The 20,553-nt window shown below is 42.2% G+C and overlaps 1 protein-coding gene across 1 annotated transcript; it reads right to left on the reverse strand.

The window, feature by feature from the left end:
• Window positions 1–11: 11 nt before the first annotated feature.
• sgsm1b (small G protein signaling modulator 1b) lies at window positions 12–19,521 on the reverse strand. The gene is made up of 23 exons (XM_041898062.1): window positions 19,284–19,521; window positions 19,135–19,178; window positions 17,025–17,100; window positions 14,171–14,333; window positions 13,891–14,040; window positions 8,942–9,009; window positions 8,434–8,576; window positions 8,202–8,333; window positions 7,809–7,930; window positions 7,614–7,681; window positions 7,360–7,523; window positions 5,929–6,058; window positions 5,320–5,511; window positions 5,064–5,209; window positions 4,721–4,849; window positions 4,425–4,601; window positions 4,214–4,276; window positions 2,617–4,062; window positions 2,210–2,417; window positions 2,006–2,115; window positions 1,785–1,881; window positions 1,324–1,491; window positions 12–1,073 (listed from the first exon to the last, which is right to left on the reverse strand). The coding sequence occupies exons 1-23, from the start codon at window positions 19,288–19,290 to the stop codon at window positions 985–987; spliced, it is 4,092 nt and encodes a 1,363-aa protein (XP_041753996.1). The 5' UTR covers window positions 19,291–19,521; the 3' UTR covers window positions 12–984.
• Between the last annotated feature and the right edge of the window lie 1,032 nt (window positions 19,522–20,553).

A 20,553-nucleotide genomic window follows, 5' to 3' on the forward strand; every position in this document is an offset into this window, starting at 1 on the left:
TTGCACAATGCTGAATCCAAAATATACTGATTGTTTAATACACAGCAAAGTAATAACAACAATAAACAATTCAAGAATACATTGAAAAAATAAGAATATTTTTCTCATATGTTTGTCGGTATATTTATCTATTGTCGTCAAGCGACAAATCACATGTACAGTGGCCTACGTGTGTGTACATATCTGATATTAAACAGTATAGCTACATTGTTATAATCACAGATACCTTTGAATATTAGCCTATGTGTGTTACAAATAATTGTACAGTTACAATTACAGTACAACAGCAATACACACAGACATTTAGCCGATAAAGAGAAGATAATGAAGAGACAGATTTAAGCACTTAATACAAAAACATTGGAATACATGGGGGACCATATGTTTGAGATACACCCAGGGGTTTCAGCAAGTGTTCCTGCGATGTTGGAGGGGTGCAGGCTTTTTGGTTGCACCTTTACTCTGTGAATGGTTCTAACTGATGGGAAGTTTATGACGGCAATGTACGAACAAGATCTCATTTGGTTATCATATTGAGAATATCCCTGCACAAAATAGCTAAATTTAAGGCAAAACAAATACAAAAACATTCTGAAGCAATATGCAAAGAGTTTTTGTTTTTAAAAGGGTACATTCACTAAGTGAACAATTACATGTATTCATAAACATATTGATTATAATGTTAATTACCTGAACATAGGAAAGTGCTTTTAGAGACTGAGACAGAAATACTGCATTGTGCAATTATTGTAGTGTGACAATTGTTTCAGTATGGGTCACCTGATGATTTCAAGAATAAACATAATGATTGAGAAGCGTGATTTTAAAATACTGACTACTCTGTCTGCATTTGTCAATTGTTGGTTTAGCTTTCATACAAATACAAGTTACTATTTTCAGAATACATTAATTTTATATGACTTTCTCACAATTTTCACAATTTTGCACACTGAGTGAAAGGGAGAGGAACAGACACATGCTGGATCACTTGTTTTCTATGAGTGTTTGCACTTTGAGGACCAAGTCTCGAGCCATCGTTAGGATCTGCGGGACGTTGTGATGCTCAGCCATTTCTGAAGAGGGAAATCAAATCAAACACACTGTGTCACTCGAGCCTAGCTGCTTGTGCTGATTTACATATGAGTGCAGTCTATGGAGGTAGCTAGGCTTTTTGCCTTTGTCAGCAAGCACAGTAAAGGCAGTTGGTACCTTCAGATCATACATTTAGCAAGCAAACACTCAGTGGCAATGAAATGAATGAAATAACTGAATTATCAAATATTCCATTCCATAACAACATCTAACGTCATCCTTTAGACTCACCGTTGAAGAACTTGATGATGTCAGTGAAGTCCATGTTGTTCTCCAGGATGATGTCTCGGTACATTTCCACCAGTGCCAGAGCGATGAAGAGGACAAAATGAGTGGAGGAGGTATACATGGCCGCCCAGATGGTCTCCCACACGGAGAACACATCATCATACAACATCTCTGGAGGAATAATGGCACATCAGGTTATACACTGAGTAGGACTGTCATATGTGACCTACCTGCAGAACAGTCATGTTACTGAAATAAAAACATCAGAAAATACTAGCAATTACATTTTCCAAAATCTATACAGGTCCTTCATATTGTATACCTAGAACACGATTCATTTAAATTTAAACATCATCAGCATTAACTATTTCCTCTGGTTCTAATGTGAAATCCCCCTTTCTGTTTGATTCCATCACCATACAGATAGTACATGTGATCTAACACACCCATGCAAATGCCAGTACCTCTTTTGAAGTCTAGTAGGAACCAGCGGTAGCAGAAGTAGAAGTGAGTGTAGTCTCCATTCATCTGCATCAGTTCAAAGAGCTCTGAATCAAGGATCTAGCGGAAAAAAAGGGCAAGTGCCTATCTTTTACTACAATGTAATATCACTGTAGTATCACACACATAATGTGCATGTGTGATTGTGTATGTACATTCGTGTGTGCATGCGCGTGTATGGTACCTGGATGAGGGAGCGCATGTTGGCAAAGTGTGAGTCCATGGACCCTCCATGGGGGAAGTTCTGATTCATCCTCTTCATCAACTCAGAGAAGCAGCTAAAAGCCATGACCTCTGAGAAACACATCAACAGCAAATGATTCATCTTATCTTACTCACGTCTGTGAATAATGCAGTTATAAGAGAGCTATTTTTCATGCAGACTGACCGTCATCCAGAATGACCAGTAAAGGAGCCAGTAGATCACACATGCCCTGGACATAGCCAATCTCCAGATGCTGCCACACATAACTGCACATTATGTTGCGTAGTTTCTCCAGGTTAGCAGGGGTGAAGTACCAGTAGGTTCTGTCACAGCGTCTCACATCCTTATCAATGCGATGCAGGTTGAGCAAGTACAAGTCCAGCTGCTCTTGCTGAACAGAGTGACGAAAGGGACTAAGGTTAGTTAAAGTGGTTCATGTTCAAATGGCTACTGTTTCATGATTCATTCCAGCATTGTGACAGCTCTGTAGGTAGTTGGGTACTGTATGTTGAACCAACCCTTACCCAATTAACCCTAAAATCTGCAACATGCATTACAGTGCACACATGTAACTCATTTGGAGTACTTACAGAGTAGGTAGTCCCTGCAGGGGACACTACCACTGGTGAGACCTCAGGTTTGAGTTCCTCTGTCACAACCAAAGAGTCAGACTGGGGGTAGAGACTCTCCATCTCAGGCTCCTCCTCAGACAGTGCTGGCTCAGTTCCATCGAGACTGGTGTTGGAGCTTGCATCCAGGACAGGTTCCCCTGAGACAACTCTCCTCAAGGCCAAGAAGGGGGCAGCTGGGGGAGCCATCAGGCCGGACAAGGGTCTTGCCCAGGCAGTGGGAATGTCCTCCATCTCTAAGGCGGATGGCGAGTCATCAGAATCTAGTGTATCAGGAGAACGCATAGAGTGGGCTGTAACTGTAACACTGGCCCTGGCCTCTGGCTGAGGTGGCTTCAGTACAGGCATGGAAAGTGCATGTTTCTCTGAATCTATGGCAACTGTCATTTCTGCAGCTTTAGTATTGTTTTTCTCAGGGACACTGGCCTCCACAGTGTCTAATGTTTTGATTTCAGCTATTTCTGAAACCTTTTCTTCAGTACTATACATGTCTTTCTCACAAACACAAGCTTCGCTGGTTTGAGGGGTTTTCATCTTTTGCAATTCAGATTCTGTGATTTCTTCAATGTCAGAGAAGTTTGGGTCCTCTTTTTCAGCAATACCAGCCTCTACTGCCATTGTTGAATCTTCATTTCCTTCTGTTAAATATGGCTCTGTGGCACAGAATGGTCCTGTCCATGGGGCCTTGCTCTCTTGTGTTTTAGTAACTGTGGCCTCACCTAGTGGTGGAGCTGGAATATATACATTAGAAACCTCCGTTTCTAGTTTGAGAATATCAGTATTCTCAGTTGCGTACGCAGCTCTCACAGGGAGCTTTGCGTCTTCTGTGGTGGAAACTTCAGACAACCCATTTCCTGCAACTTTGTTTTCTTCGGTTTCAGTATTTCCTAAGGACTTCACGTCTTCTTTGTCAGAATCCCTTTCTTTAACCCACTCTGGTATTTTTATGATTTCTACCGATTCAGAGCATTCAACCCCTTCACTCTCTGGGGCTTTGGACTCCTGTATTGGAGCCTTAGGACGCTCCTCTCCTGCCTTGTCATCAACTGTTATCGTGACCTTTGGTTCCTCTGTTGATCTCGAGACAGGGAGATCCTCTGTTAGCGTTGACACAGCCTGGGCCTCTGCCACTGGCTTAGACGCAGCTCCCTGGGGCTCTGGTGATGGCTGAGTGGCTACTGTTCTGACAGTTACATTTGTTGCAGGGCTGTTGTTGTCTGTGCTTTGGGGCTGTTCTAGAAGACCTGAGCCAACAGAGATGATTTTGGGTGGGTCGCCAGATTCTGAGGTAACATTTGGGTTGGCCACATCTGGGCGGACTTTCAATGGAATTTTGGACACCTCTTTGCCTTCCTCTGACTTCGTCTCAGATTCTATCTGATCCACCTCCTCCACAGACCCAAATACCTGCAACACCGGACAACAGACAGTGAATACCAAGCATTATAAAGTGTCCCTACTATTGGAAGGCACAACTTCTCAAGTATTCAGTATTAAGGATAATTGTATAATGGTATGTGGTGATGTGTTATGCCCCAGAAAGGAAAACATCCTGTACCTGTGTGCTACTGCTGGAGTCACTCTGGGCAATCTGTTTCTCTGAACTGGTGCTCTGTGAGGACTGGTGTAGGATAAGGGGTCAAATGCCAACCAGGAAGAGAACACCATGAATAAACATATGTTAGTACAGTATGTTAACCATATGCCAATGAGTCAGAAACTCTATCATGTATTGCCCTCATCAAATGTGACAGGTAGGACCCCCTTACATCAGTGCTGATGGTGGAGTCTCGTTGCACTGATCCTGGTCTGTCCACACTGGCCACAGAGTTGCACTTGGCTATGGCTTCAGCATGCTTCTCCCCCTCCCTCTGCTTGACGATGGCCTCACAGCCCAGCCACTCCTTCATAGTCTGCTCATAGCAGGCCCGAACCTGCTCATCCACCTATACACACAGATGAACACACAGGGTCACTAGTGTGTAATGGTATTACACATGACCCACCTCCCTACTTGGATTCCAGAGATAGTAGTTATACCTCATGACAATATAACAGTACTCACCTCCATCCTACGTTTCTCGGTCATATCGAATTGGTAGTGTCCCAGCAGGAATGGCCAGACCTCCTTGCGTATTGTAGGGGCCACTCCACCATAGTACACCAGCCGCAGAAGCTCATGCTCATCATACGCCTGAGAAAAGGTTGTGTACGTGATTCCATACTGACTCAATACAGAAACCCACCAGTTCAGTACTGTCATCGGTTGCAGTGGGATGTTGATGTTGATGAATGCAGATACATTCACGCTTTGACCTGTTAGCTAAGCTATAAAGAACATACACAGTCACTGCAGGTTGTGGTTGTGTGTATAGTATGTTTAGAGCAGATGGTACAGTAGATCTTACAGAGTAGTCCTGGAGGAAGCTGCTCCAGACATCCACAGTGAGCCCTCCACGGGCATCATGAGGCACGTTAGGGTCAATGATGGTGGGGTTGACCAGGCCAGAGAGGTGGATACGAACGGTGGACAGGTGACGGCAGTAGGCAAGCCCTTCAATAAAGAAGTGAAGAAACGTGCATGGTTATCAATCCAGCCATAACATGAAGACTATAGCATTTGAATCAGTCTTTCCTAAAGGAATGAATGATACATGTACTCACAGCCATAGAAAGCACGGGAAATGATCTGGTACTTCATGGTGTCACAGAGGAGTTTCAGGGGAGCCCTGTCCTGGTTGCAGCCGTTGGGTAGTGAGCTATCAGGGGATCCGTTCTGAGAGCAGGAGAAACAGGAGGACTTCCTGGGGGTGGGGTGCCACATGTTCACCGCCTGGTCCATCAGCTCTGGAGCCACTGGACACCAAACAGGATCAATGTTATCATCAGCATGAACATCGTCGTCATTGTCATTAGCAACAGCTACATGATCATCTAGAACTGATGGAGGATTTGGGTGACCTTCTTTAATACTATATAAGTATTTTTTTAAACATGGAACCATTGACAAACCAAGCCAGAAGATGGAGGTGTGACAAAGACAACTTGATGCCCATGCATGGTCTCAAATCCAGGGTAACCAATGTAAGTTGTTCACAGGTTCACAGGGCTACAGGTACAGGCAGAGACACAGGGGCTGGACAGAGAGGGGCTGAGGGAAGGACAATGGTCAACAAAATGAACAGTGAGAGAAAAATAAATAATGAAAAAGTATATTATGTACAAATTTAAACAGAAAATTGATACACAATAAAGAGATCACAAGTGACATACCAAAGTCTGACGGAGTACCAGGGAGCAGGATCCGAAAGACATAATCAGTGGCCTCGTCCTCCTCTTTATCCGACACAGACTCCACAGACCCCTGCGGACTCCTCTTCCGCAACTTAGGGAAAACCTTTCCCTGTAGGCAAAGGAAAGTACTGCACTCAGTATAAGACATAACATGTTGTTATGATGATGATTCACGAGAGTGATTAAAGTTTATTTTATCTCACCCTAAAACTCAGATCCCCATCATTGAATTGTGATGCAAGACTAGGCTAGATGTAATTAATGATCCAGCCAAAGAAGGCCAATCTCAAATCAATAACATCTTATTCAATTGTTTTATATTTCAGTAATGTATTCTTATTTAGTAAGTAACTCTTATTCAGAATGACTTACAATAAGTGCACTTATCTTAAGATAGCTAGGTGAGACAACAACATATCACAATCGTAACAAGTAAATAATTTTCCCTCAATAAAGAAGTTAACAGCAAAGTCAGTGCTAGTAGGAAAAAACAAGTGCATTGTTTATGTATTTTTTTGTATCCTTTTTTTTGGGCCTTGTCCTTTCCTTCATGTTGCCCAGAGGACGTATTAAGACCCCACTCACACCTAGACTCTCTGTGCCACTCCAACTTTTATAGTCTTTCACTGCCCCGCCGGGTAATATACCACAACCTTTACAAAGCTATCTTCTACTGCAGCCTGTAAATTATAGTCTCAGCTCTACTATGATTACCACTTTTATCATCACAACCCCTCTAAAAACTTCCTCATGTTGTTCCCTTTGCTTTGGCAGGTCAGGGTTAATATTATCTACTTGGAGGCTAAATTGGTGGATAAGATCAATGAAATGACACAGTGGCAGTGTAAAAGTATCCCTCTGGCAGCAGTGTACTAACACAGAGATCAGAGTTACCCTCAGTCAAACCACATCCACTCTGCTATTGTCACGTCTCCTCCCGGTGCTCCCCTCCGGCGCTCTGATTCGCCGGTCTACTGAGCCACCGGTCTGAGCGCACCACCTCGGCAACACCGGAATGGAAACCCAACGCACCCTAATCACCTCCAGCGCACCTGCACCTCATCATCTCATCACCGCCCCTATTTAGCCCTGGACTGTTCTGGATGATGTTGTGTGTGATTGTTTAGCTTCGTGTCGTTCTACTCCATCTTTGTTATTTCTCATTGTCATTGTTAAGTAAACCTTGACCTTGTTAATTCCTGTGTCTGTGTCCTGCCTCTTCGTATACTCAGTACTCGTCACAGCTATAGATTAGCCTATTTCTAATATTACAAGAAACAACTAGCTAAATCATACCATCACGCTTCAATTGGTTTAGTGGATGTGGACATAATAGCTACAGTAAACATTCATTGAGATCTGAATCATTGTCATGGGGCATTTTAGGCCATTTCTATGTTCCATGCCGACCTTTCCCCTCTGGGACCACAGAGGGGGGTCGAGTTGTCCGTGTGGCAGCAGGCCTGTCTCCAGGCAGGTCAGGAACTGGAGCAGGTGTCCTCCCCGGGGGAACCGCAGTGGAGGCCTCTGGATCCCATCCTGACTCACCAGAACCACTGTCCCACCACTGTCCACTGGGAAAAAACGTTATCACAAGTTCAAGAACACAAACACATAGATACAAAGCTATAGGCCTACATAATTAAAAGAGGTTCCTCCTGTACCTTGCTGATGGCAGTGCAGATAAACAATCTCCTCCAGGCGAATAGTCATGGCAAAGTCCCAGTAAACACTGTGGGACAATCAATATGTGATTGCTGAGATTTAAACAATATCCAATTATATAAATTGGCATGTTCTTCATAGACACCTATGAGTGTCAGAATAGGTTTCTTTACTGTGATTTGATATTACATTACCTTTTTTCAGTGTCATCTGCCACAGTGCCATTCATGAGCTGGTTGGGGGTCCATTTCAGGGTCATGAGATCTGCAGTCTGGTGGAGAGACAGGTACCCTGGGATAGCCTCCATGTCATCCCTCTGTTGACCAAGACAGGAGATTTGTACAAAGCATTCCTTGCTGTTTAAACAGTGATGAAAAGCAATGCCAAGTCCTTTAACACGCAGAAAGAGAGAGAGAGAGAGAGAGAGAGAGAGAGAGAGAGAGAGAGAGAGAGAGAGAGAGAGAGAGAGAGAGAGAGAGAGAGAGAGAGAGAGAGAGAGAGAGAGAGAGAGAGAGAGAGAGAGAGAGAGAGAGAGAGAGAGAGAGAGAGAGAGAGAGAGAGAGAGAGCGAGACACACACACACACACCGGCTGCACCAAGACGTTGTTCTTGCCAAACAGCAGTGTAGCCTTGTTGTTCTGATGGAGGGACTCAACGTAGTCCCGAGCCCACAGGATGGGCCGATCTTCCATACTGCCACTCGACTGCCTCTTCTGGATCTATTCGAAAATATAATTGTATTCGAGACCATTGGGAAAAATTTATACATCATATATAACACACACATCATTCATTTAAACACATCACCCACATACTGACCAGGGCAGGTCGCCTGGAAGGGGAGTCCTGGCGACAGTGGCTACTGTGGATACGGTGTCTCTGGACTAGCTCATCAGCAGAGGGGTCTGTCCAGAAGTGGTCGGCTGTCTTCACCTTAGTGTACTCCAGAGCACATGGGCCAACTGCAAGGGATAAGGGCAAGACAACACTGAGATCCACAACACTTTCATTTTGTAAGGTGTAGTCACCTCTAAAGCACTGTACTGAACCATCATCATCCAGAGTGAAAGAGGTACCAGCAATGTCAATGTTACCCTCACAGTAAGAGGTAAATGCACTTGTATATTTATCTTCTAAACCACAGAATTATGGCCTTATCTGAAATAAGGCAATTTCCACCGTAAAGCACTAGTCTCCTGTGTAATGTTTTATCTACAGATTATCTGAGGGAGTCACATTCACTGTAATGTGCCATTCAGTGTGCTATTTCTTATCTTATCAGAGATCTGTCCGGCCACATCCTGACAAGAAGAGGTTCCATCAATACCTAACAGAGAGGCAAGGATTGGTCCATCCACAGGATCCATTAGAATGGCCTCACTGTCATAGAACGTACTGGAAGAGAAAAAATCATGTTTACTCAAAAAAGAAGAACCATTGCTGCGTGTTCACTGAAAAGTGACTATAAGTATAGATGTCAGATCTTAATTTGACCCATTTCATTGCAGCAGGAAAATAATCTTGCAGCAGGAGGATTTGAATATCTGAAGAAATATTTAGAATCGCCGCCAGGGGGCAGCTGGAAGTGGTGTTTGTATACAATGCAGTACCGTACCTACATTGTACCTTAGACTGGAGGTCCACTGGGCGCCAGTTCAAGTAGCCTATGTAGACTAAGTGCAGGCTACAGCGCATCTCGTGTAAATTATTCTGTGGATTATAATAAATTGACATATTTGATATATTTTTTGTTAGGTAAAAATTTTTTTTTAGATCAACTGTTTTATTATATGTTGAAGGCAAGTCATAGGCAGAATCAATTATTGGTGGCCTCAGTGCCTGTGATGACGTGGACGAAAGGCAGCCTCCCCCGCACCTCTCTGATTCAGAGGGGTTGAGTTAAATGTGGAAGACACATTTTAGTTGAATGCATTCAGTTATACAACTGACCAGGTATCCCCTTTACCTTCCCTTTCCATATGCCAGAGTCGGCATGGGTTCTAATCTGGCCCAATGTCCTTTGACTCACCCTCCCACTATCCTCCCCATCTTTATAACACTATTCTATCTCTTCAAATTTACAAAAGGCGTGGGACTGCCCCACTCCTTCAAAAATACCTTTAAGAAACAATAAATCATTGGACAAATAATAATTTGATTGTGAGTGCACGTCCAACATAAAACATGATTATAAATAATACACGGTATGCTAAATTGATTCATAGAATATGCACAGACCTAGCAAGCAACAACAGATGCTATGCTAACTGATTCCACCATTGAAAGAGAAAATAAACTCTATATGCTGAGATTTTGAGGAGGAAATAAAAAGCTTCAGAGGACTTTTAAGCCTTGAATACATTGCAAGTTTGCCTTTGGAGTTCCACCATCGGATAGTACACTTTTTTATCAATTTAGATAGCCTATAGCTTAAATTAGGCCCACAAGTTAATTGAATTATTTTCAATGTTTTCAAGAAGTAAAACAAATAGTCTGATAATTTACACATCAGCTCAACGAAATCGTCTTTGGATAAGCTCAAATGCATAAACATCTTGACAGCTTTACGAAATAAAATGTTAAAGCCACACAATACAGGCTTTCAATCCACAACAAGGATGACTTCAAATGCCGGCATCAAACTGAAAGTACAGTAGGCGTATGCTACTGTAGCTGACGCATAACAGTTTAGCAATGGAAATCTCACCTACTGTAAGGGCCATCCACACCAAAGACCATAACTATATTGACAAATTATACATAGCCTAACTATAAAACGTGGGCGAGCATCCACATTGGAGGAAAGTTTATCATTCTACAGTAGGCCTACATCTGTCAATCAACTGATGGCCCAAATCAGCTCATCAACTCAGACAGGGAAACACAGTAGCCTATTATCCGTTTTCACACCTTTCATTATGTGACAATGGATAGGCTAACGGGTAGCCTACAGAACGTATTGGAAAATAATCAAATAACAAGAGGCCTATTGCGACCATCGATGGCACTAGATTATCACCAGCTGATCTCTCATTAAACCATCAATATGCTCTAAATTCACCCGCACTGCTGATCTCAATTGCAACCATTATTGGTCACCTCATTACCGCTCCCTGAAAGATGATGTCAGTGTTACCTTAGTCCTGGTTCCTACCAAAGTCTTTCAAGATATGTTCACCCTCTGGTTGGTATTATCATCGGAACTTAGTCCTTTTTGAACATACTAAGGGAGCTGTATCTATTTTACAAGCATTCCGTACAATAGAAATAAAGTATTTCCTTGTTTACCACAGCAAATCTACTGTGGCAAATTATCCAACACTTTGTATGAATGGAAACTAATGTTGGTGTAGCCTGTTATTATTTTATTCATTTCCCATTAAATACAACTGTCTTTATAATAAAAGTGTCTGGTAAGGTCATTTCTTATCAAGATCGGGGGTAAAATATCCCTGGACTGTCCATATTTGAAATGTGTAACTAAGTCAAGTCAATCGGGGTGATTTAGTTATTTGTTCCATAAGGGCATGGGCCAGAATCAAACCCACACCGACACGGTACTGTAGACCTATATGTGCGCTGAAGGCAGCAGCCCTAACTATCAGACCACCACAGGCCACGATTGAAATACATTTTTACAGTTGATTCGTAACCTAGAAACCTTAAGATGTCATATATATATATATATACACAGTGGGGGAAAAAAGTATTTAGTCAGCCACCAATTGTGCAAGTTCTCCCACTTAAAAAGATGAGAGAGGCCTGTAATTTTCATCATAGGTACACGTCAACTATGACAGACAAAATGAGAAAAAAAAATCCAGAAAATCACATTATTTTTTACATTGTAGAATAATAGTAAAGACATCAAAACTATGAAATAACACATATGGAATCATGTAGTAACCAAAACAGTGTTAAACAAATCAAAATATATTTTATATTTGAGAGTCTTCAAATAGACACCCTTTGCCTTGATGACAGCTTTGCACACTCTTGGCATTCTCTCAACTAGCTTCATGAGGTAGTCACCTGGAATTCATTTCAATTAACAGGTGTGCCTTCTTAAAAGTTAATTTGTGGAATTTCTTTCCTCCTTAATGCATTTGAGCCAATCAGTTGTGTTGTGACAAGGTAGGGGGGGTATACAAAAGATAGCCCTATTTAGTAAAAGACCAAGTCCATATTATGGCAAGAACAGCTCAAATAAGCAAAGAGAAACGACAGTCTATCATCACTTTAAGACATGAAGGTCAGTCAACACAGAACATTTCAAGAATTTTGAAAGTTTCTTCAAGTGCAGTCGCAAAAAAACCATCAAGCGCTATGATGAAACTGGCTCTCATGAGGACCACCACAGGAATGGAAGACCCAGAGTTACCTCTGCTGCAGAGGATACGTTCATTAGAGTTACCAGCCTGAGAAATTGCAGCCCAAATAAATGCTTCACAGGATTCAAGTCATAGACACATCTCAACATCAACTGTTCAGAGGGGACTGTGTGAATCAGGCCTTCATGGTCAAATTGCTGCAAAGAAAACCACTACTAAAGGACACCAATAAGAAGAAGAGACCTGCTTGGGCCAAGAAACACGAGCAATGGACATTAGACCGGTGGAAATGTGTCCTTTGGTCTGGAGTCCTAATTGGAGATTTTTGGTTCCAACCGCCGTGTCTTTTTGAGACGTGGTGTGGGTGAACGGATGATCTCCGCATGTGTAGTTCCCACCGTAAAGTATGGAGGAGGAGGTGTTATGGTGTGGGGGTGCTTTGCTGGTGACACTGTCTGTGATTTATTTAGAATTCAAGGCACACTTAACCAGCATGGCTACCACAGCATTCTGCAGCGAAACGCCATCCCATCTGGTTTGGTCTTAGTGGGACTATCATTTGTTTTTCAACAGGACAATGACCCAACACACACAATAAGGAGAGTGATGGAGTGCTGCATCAGATGACCTGGCCTCCACAATCCCCCGACCTCAACCCAATTGAGATGGTTTGGGATGAGTCGGATGGCAGAGTGAAGGAAAAGCAGCCAACAAGTGCTAAGCATATGTGGGAACTCTTTCAAGACAGTTGGAAAAGCATTCCAGGTGAAGCTGGTTGAGTGCAAAGCTGTCATCAAGGCAAAGGGTGGCTATTTGAAGAATCTCAAATATAAAATATATTTTGATTTGTTTAACACTTCTTTGGGCAGTACATTATTCCATATGTGTTATTTCATAGTTTTGATGTCTCCACTATTATTCTACAATGTAGAAAATAGTAAAAATAAGGAAAACCCTTGAATGAGTAGGTGTGTCCAAACTTTTGACTGGTACTGTATATATAAGATATATACATATACACATATATATACACACATACATACATATATATATGGGCTGCATTTTTGGGGGGTTTTAAAATCTGAGTCACTCTTTCATGCACCATTGCACTCCATTCCGTAGGATACCTCACTATTCTCAGTTTCATCTCGTCTTTACATCTGATATTACAGGCCTATGTGTGATTAGTTTTGATAGTCTACAGTACGCTATAGTTTAGGTGTAGCCTACTGTACGGCTGCACTTCGGATACACTTGACACTTGTTAGTCATAGTGGAGACCAATATCTATTTTGTTTTATTAAGCTATATACAACGACGGTTGTTGATGTGTATGGATGCATTTCAGATACATTTTTGTACATTTGAATGTTGTACTAATAGGAACAATAGGCCTACAGTAACAGTAGGTCATGTATTCATATTCTGTCTGGTGCTTTTAGCGTTTGAGCGAGCGAGAGAGGGAGGATGATTTTGATGGCTGGCACTGCTCCAAAAGGACTCAACTGTCCCCGCATGGAGATAAAGAGAACTGCGGGTTTTCAGTGAACGTATCTTTTATTTATTTTATTTTTTATTTATTTATTTTTGTCATTTAGCAGACGCTCTTATCCAGAGCGACTTACAGGAGCAATTAGGGTTAAGTGCCTTGCTCAAGGGCACATCGACAGATTTTTCACCTAGTCGGCTCGGGGATTAGAACCAGCAACCTTTCGGTTACTGGCACTACGCTCTTAACCACTAAGCTACCTGCCGCCTGTATCTAAATCACAAGGCTCATTTGAAATTTCCTGGTGCGTAGGGAAAAAATGTGACAAAAGAGTGATCAAATTAAGATCGGACATCTGTAGTATACATATTGAGCAGCTACAGCTGTTGGTATTTGTAAGATCAAACACAATGTCAGACTTTCAGCTGGAAGCTGATCTGTTGATTGATTGCTAACCTGCTGTTTTCCACTAGGTACATGACAATCTTGTCCAGAAGCTTCTCCATGAGAGCAGTGCGGATCCATAGGTTCCTCAAGCCCTGAGGGGGGAGGTTGGTCACCCTGGGTTGCTTCTGAACACTGCCATTATTTAGTTGAGCCTGTCTGCTGGAGAATACAGAGAGGAGAGGAGTGTTTGATACACATTTTGTATTCATTTGATGGCATATTGGTGTGTGTGTGTGTGTGAGGGGGGGGGGGGCTTAAGAGGAATGACTAGCCAAGATCAATATCTTACTTGGTCTCGATGAGCTGCTCTAGTTCCTGGACCTTTTGACAGAGTTCCTCTGCCGGGGTGAAGCTCTTACCCACCTTCATGAAGAGTGCTGCTACCTTATTACTGCAAAGGAGGCCCGCTGCTCGCCTCTTCAGCCCATGGAGCACACATGCCTCCACTACAGCTGTAGATACACAAACACACATAGTACTGAATATACAGACACCAACAGTACATACAGAGTTTGGTTTCAAAACCAACTTTCCCCAAAGCGATATTCACTAAGCTATGATTGCATACACTGTAAACAACAAGTAAACCACATACTGTTTATGGATTTCCCATGCAGAGTTTGATAATTAGATTTGCAGGCGCACCCAGTGAAAATGAAGTGAGAAACCCTTGGACAGTCTGACTGCTACTGCAGGGAAGCAGAGATGGGTTAGAGGGCAGGCGCAGGTGGCTCTCAGCAGGAGCAGAAGTAAACTGAAAACCGACAAACGCTGTTTACTGTTGCTAGGATATCCGTGGATGTGTGGAGGTGTAGTATCAACACCTTTGCATAGTGTCTACTGTCAGTTCAATTTAACACAGGTGGGCATACATGGCTCTTATTCTTTACTATGGCTGTGGCCGGTGCCAACCTAAAATCCAGCTGTGTTTGGTTGAGAATGTGACCGTACACAGATTGGGGTAGTAGGAGGTGGCAGGGCTTGACATTTCAACTCCACAGGATGATGCCCAATGTCACTTGCTCTGTAAATGTCAATGTTCTGACTCTATGCAATCAGTTCAGATTTTTTATGTGAAATAAACGGAATGTCTATGGCATTTACCTCTGTTCAATTCAACCAGCAATAATCGCCCTGCTTTTGATTCCATAATCTTACTGCTGTGCTGTTAATGTAACAATAATCCTGTGTCACATCACAAGTGTGAAATGTGAGGCTGTGACACCAGAGGAATGGGGTGGAGGATACTTGTGAAGAGGTTACAAAGCACTGGTTCAAACCAACAGTGATTCTTCAGTTGACCGAGAATAGCAGCATTGTTTGGGTCTGTGATAAGCGAGAGAAAGGTGCTCTTTGTTTTTAGTTTTTTAACATAGATTTGTAATATTTTTCAAGCATAGCAATTCCTAATAGAGGGAGTGGAAACATAATTATTAGCATCATCATTATTATTGTCCAGCTCCCAAACCCATTCCCCAAACTACCTTGAGTCAGTATGTGTGATCTCCGACAGCAGCGAGGTCTGGGTCGCTGCGTGTCCAGCCCCCATACCCTTTCCCAACCACTGAGGAGATTCCCACTTGCACTTTGCAGAGTATTGCTCTATGTCATGACAGCAATAGATTGGTATAGTTTTGTAATTTGTTTACTGCCAGTTGCCCTTTTCTGAGTATTGATAATAAGATGTTTTTCTTTGGGAGAGGGCTAACCCTTCATTTTTACCCAGTTGGGGTGTTTCAGTAAATAGTCTCTTAGCTGTAAATAGCTAAAGAAATCTGACATTGTCAAATGGAAGTCTGAACTTAGTTCACCAAATGATTTATTTTGGTTGTTCTTCAAGACATCGTGTACATATTGCAAATTAAGTAATGACCACCTTTGAAAACCTGAATCTAGTGATAATGGGGAAAAATTGGTATGATATGGAATACCAGTTAGGGATGATATGCCCATAGGCAGATGGAGACTACGTTGCACTTTCCTCCAAATCTGGAGCGTATGCTTGGACCACGGGTTCTTACTTTCACGGTCTGTCCTCTTTCCCAGGAAAGATCTTACTGCTAGTGGGTATTGACCACCTTAGTTTTTTTCTATTTCGAGCCATCTAGATTAAGCTTTTATCAAATTAATCATTGGTGGCATTTAAGTACCACCTACAGTTTGGTAATCCTAGGCCACGAAAGGTGCTCTTTGGAGATAAGGTTACTTTCATCTCACCAAAAAATGTCATTTCTTTCTTGCCACAATCGCTTACTTCTTTCTATCCACACTTCTCTGGCTCTCATTACAAATGGCAATGGTATTTGGTCAAAGGTGAAAAAACATGTAGGTATGCATCTGTTACACATACTGTAAGCCAAGCAGTCATTAAATCAACACTTAGACCCACCCAGACCAGCTATGCAGCTAGGCCTGCCCATCAACCATGGCATGCACCCTCCCTCCCTCCCATCCAGTCACTGGAGCACAGTCCTTCAGTAGGCTTGTAATAATCTTAATCTTTTCTTTTTATTGGCCAGTCTGAGATATGGCTTTTTCTTTGCAACTCTGCCTAGAAGGTCAGCATCCCTGAGTCGCCTCTTCACTGTTGACGTTGAGACTGGTGTTTTGCGGGTACTATTTAATGAAGCTGCCAGTTGAGGACCTGTGTGGCGTCTGTTTCTCAAACTAGACACTAATGTATTTGTCCTCTTGCTCAGTTGTGCACCGGGGCCTCCCACTCCTCTTTCTATTCTGGTTAGAGCCAGTTTGCGCTGTTCTGTGAAGGAAGTAGTACACAGCCGTTTCCAGCTACAATAGCCATTTACAACATTAACAATGTCTACACTGTATTTCTGATCAATTTGATGTTATTTTAATGGACAAAGAAATTGATTTTCTTTCGAAAACAAGGACATTTCTAAGTGATCCCAAACTTTTGAATGGTAGTGTATATTTAAAACACAAGAATATCACAGTTTTGACTGCACTGGGCCTTTAATTGGGGGGTAACAAATCATACAAAAAATATAAAGGCAAGTCAAAACTCCAATGAGCAATATGAACTGTCAATACTTCTGTTCACAATCAAATTGACCTTGACACACTGTAAAATATGTAACACAAATTCAATAAGTAATATACTACTACATGTACACACTCACCACAGAAGGATATGATATGGCTGCTGTCTGCATGCACAAACTTCCGAGTCACTGACTCCTCCATGATCTGTTTCACCTGAGAAGAAAAGAGAGAGACATAAAGGTGAGGTGGGATTTGATTTGACAGGCAGATAAAGAGACCTGGTCTGACATGAGGAGGCACAGAAAGAAAATAAATCAAAGCACAGAGGGAGGCAAGGATGGGGAGCGATTTTGCAACAAAATCACAGGTAAGCGGAGGGAAGGTGGCGAGGGAATGCAAGAGAGTGTGCAGATCCTGAGTGACAGACTAGATACAGACAGGGTGGGAGATGTTTATCACTTCAGACAAGACAGAGCTTGACCAGGGTAAAAGGAGCGACTAAAGTGTATATTTTCAATGATTTTCCAGTAAAATGACTCTGAGATAGCTTTTAGGTTGATTGATGAAGCTTATGTTATTTTAGTTTTTCTCATACAACCACAAAATAAAACACAACACACACACAATAGTGAAATATGGTGTGACCAATTCCCAGATTATGAAATTATACAGTGCAGAGAAATTGTGAATACTGCGAGGAAATTGATAGAAATTGAATCAAATCTACTAGAAACGGAAGGAAAAAAAGTCAGAGTTTGAGATACAGTATATATTTACTATCACCAACTAGGACTCTCTTCCTTGCTGCACGACCTGGTGCTAGTCATGTCCCCGGTGTGATGAGGCCTCCACAGGCAACCCTCACACTACTGAGAAAAACATCCTGTTTACACTCCCAGGGGGCATGTGACCAATGATTGCCTTCACAAGACGAGAAGAATTGCTGCCAATAACTTGGCAGAAAAAGAGTCTTTCTCTTGCATGTTCCTGTGTGCATATGTGTGTGAGTGCCTGTTTACTTTTGTGTTCATGCGCGTGTGAGAGACCGTTTTCCCTCATCTAAAAATGTCACAAAGATGGACAGGGCTATCCACACAAAACAATCTGCTGCTAATAATGCCCTTTTAGTTTTTGTTTTCGATCAGGGCAAAATAACGAACTTGCATCTCATAAATGGAGATAGGACACACCAGTATGCAGCTACAGCTAAAAGAAGCCAGACAGGGAGGTGGTCTCTTCTCTCTCTTTCAGGTTCCTGTAGTGCTGCAGCCCAACTATACCATAAGCCAATTTTCCTTTGAAGTATGATCTGGCTGTAGCTAACAGAGCCGGTGGGGACAGATATCTGTGAGGAGTCTCCAAATAATAAACTGTGACTTTATGGCACAAGAGCAACATCCTTAACACTTTATTTGGATAGTCCATCTGTAGAAGCTCTACAAACTATCAGTAACATTTCAACTAACTATCTACTAATCCTAACCCTAGCCATAACCCTAACCCTAAATTTAAGCCTTACCCTTACCCTAACCCTTACCCTAATCTTTATTCTAAACCTAACCCTAACCATTATCTTAGCAAGCAGTTTCTTATCAACAGATAGTTTGTGGATAGTATGACCATCTGTAGAGCATCTACAGATGTACTATCCAAATAAAGTGTGACCACATCCTTTAGGCCTACTTTCTAGACACAGGATATAGCAATATATAATCTGATCAATTGATATAATGTTTTTTGTATGTATAAGAGAGAGGGACAATAGGCTATCTGAGATATGAGCATGCCCAGTGAATTGAGAGGTCCTCCATTACAGCATTAGCATTCACATAAAATAAATCACACGTAAGAGCGGTTATCAATAATCTTAATGATGCTGCTCTTGGCTCTGCACTGTGACATGCACACATATTCACGTCATGCACATGTAACAGATCCGTATACTGTTACATTGATCTTGACGTTATTGCCTAGGCCTACCTACTGATACCAAATTATTATTTCTCTGCATATAAAAGTATTTCAATCCAAGTCGCCCCTGAACGCATCCTTTCTAATAAAATGACGATCCCAAAGAATAGAATAGCCTATTAGGCTAGCATATACATTTGGTCAGACTTCCCGGTGTCTCCATTTTACAATCTTATTTTGGGCATCCAAATAAAACAGAACTGCTGCCAGCGATCCATGACCAACGATTGCTTCTAATAATTTGTCATTATAAACATTTCAAATAGAGGCACCCACCTCTTTCTTCACATTGCGCAGCAATTTCTGACGCGTCTCAGACTCTGGAATGAGAAAACATAACGGTATCATTGAAACCTGGTGAGGCATTCAAACCTATTTTGATATTTTATAACATAGACTATTCAAATCGAAAAACCTAATTTTACCTCCCATTACGCCCCGCTGTTGCTGTTGATTCAATCGCACAAGGACGGCTATTTGCTTCAAATGAGTCCCTCTCTTCAGTTTACACTCAAGCAGATTGTGAATATGCGACACCGTGCAATACACAGCCAATTATTGATGATAGAGCCTGTATTTGCAGTCTATGGTCGATAAAGGATGCATGGACTCACGCAGGTAGACTACACACGCGCATGCTCTCTCACTCTCTTTCTCTCTTTCTCACTCACTCACTCACTCACTCACCCCCCCACACACACACACACACACTCACACGGTGTATCAAAATAAATTAGCAGTACCACAATTTGATGTAAACATATATAGAATTTTGGTGTTTGCGTTTTCAATGACAACACAGATGGCTCTCACTTTCCGTCGTTGACGTCAGATAACGGGGAGGGAGCCAGGAAGGGCTATTTGGAGAGCTGATTGCCATACTGTTGGCCTTGCAGTGGGTGGAGGAAGTCAAACAAGACAGAGTAGTTATTTGCTCTGATTCATGTGCAGTGTTAATGAGTCTCCAGTCCTTTAGCTCACATAGCAGACAAGACCTGCTTTATGAGGTGCTACAAACCCATGGCAGGATTAAACAGATGGGTATTCAGATACGATTTACTTGGGTCCCAGCCAATGTGGGGGTGGAGGGGAACGAGGCTAACCAAGCACTTAGTAGTGGGGATGTTGATGTTGAAGTTTCAATGAGCAAGGCAGAGGCAAAAAGACTGATATATACAGTGATGGTGCAGAGATGGCAGCAGCAGTGGAATATAGATAATAAAGGAAGGCATTTATTTCAAGTACAGAGGAAAGTCGGGGAGGGGAGGACGGCAGGAAGGGACAGAAGAGAGGAGGCTATTTTTACAAGATTAAGGGTGGGACACAGCCAGTTGAATAAGACATTAAATGTGATAGGAAAGCATCCATCAGGAAAGTGTGATTATTTTCAGGAAATAGAGACCGTGGAGCATGTATTGCTACAGTGTGGGCAGTATCAGAGGGAAAGAGAGAGGTTGAGATCTAGTATGATGGAGAAGGGGATACAGGAAATTAGTTTAAAGAGTATATTAAGTAGAACGTCATTAGATATAGTCTCAAATATTTTGTCATCTTTTTTAAGAGAAACGGGCTTGGCAGGTATGATTTAGTTTCTCCCTGTCTCTGGCCCACACTCCAGTACAGTAGATAGCGGTAATGCACCATAACGTTGGATGCCAACCGCCGAAAAACCCCACTGAAGAAGAAGAAGAGGGC

The sequence above is a fragment of the Coregonus clupeaformis genome, chromosome 15, assembly GCF_020615455.1.
Source record: "Coregonus clupeaformis isolate EN_2021a chromosome 15, ASM2061545v1, whole genome shotgun sequence".
NCBI lineage: Eukaryota > Metazoa > Chordata > Actinopteri > Salmoniformes > Salmonidae > Coregonus > Coregonus clupeaformis.

Excerpts from the sequence above, each read along its gene's own strand:
- sgsm1b (XM_041898062.1), bottom strand. Across the intron at positions 7,931-8,201 it reads ACAACGTCTTGGTGCAGCCG|AGGGATGACATGGAGGCTAT; the intron begins GTGTGTGTGTGT and ends CTTGGTCAACAG. Across the intron at positions 7,682-7,808 it reads GCAGATGACACTGAAAAAAG|TGTTTACTGGGACTTTGCCA; the intron begins GTAATGTAATAT and ends ATTGTCCCACAG.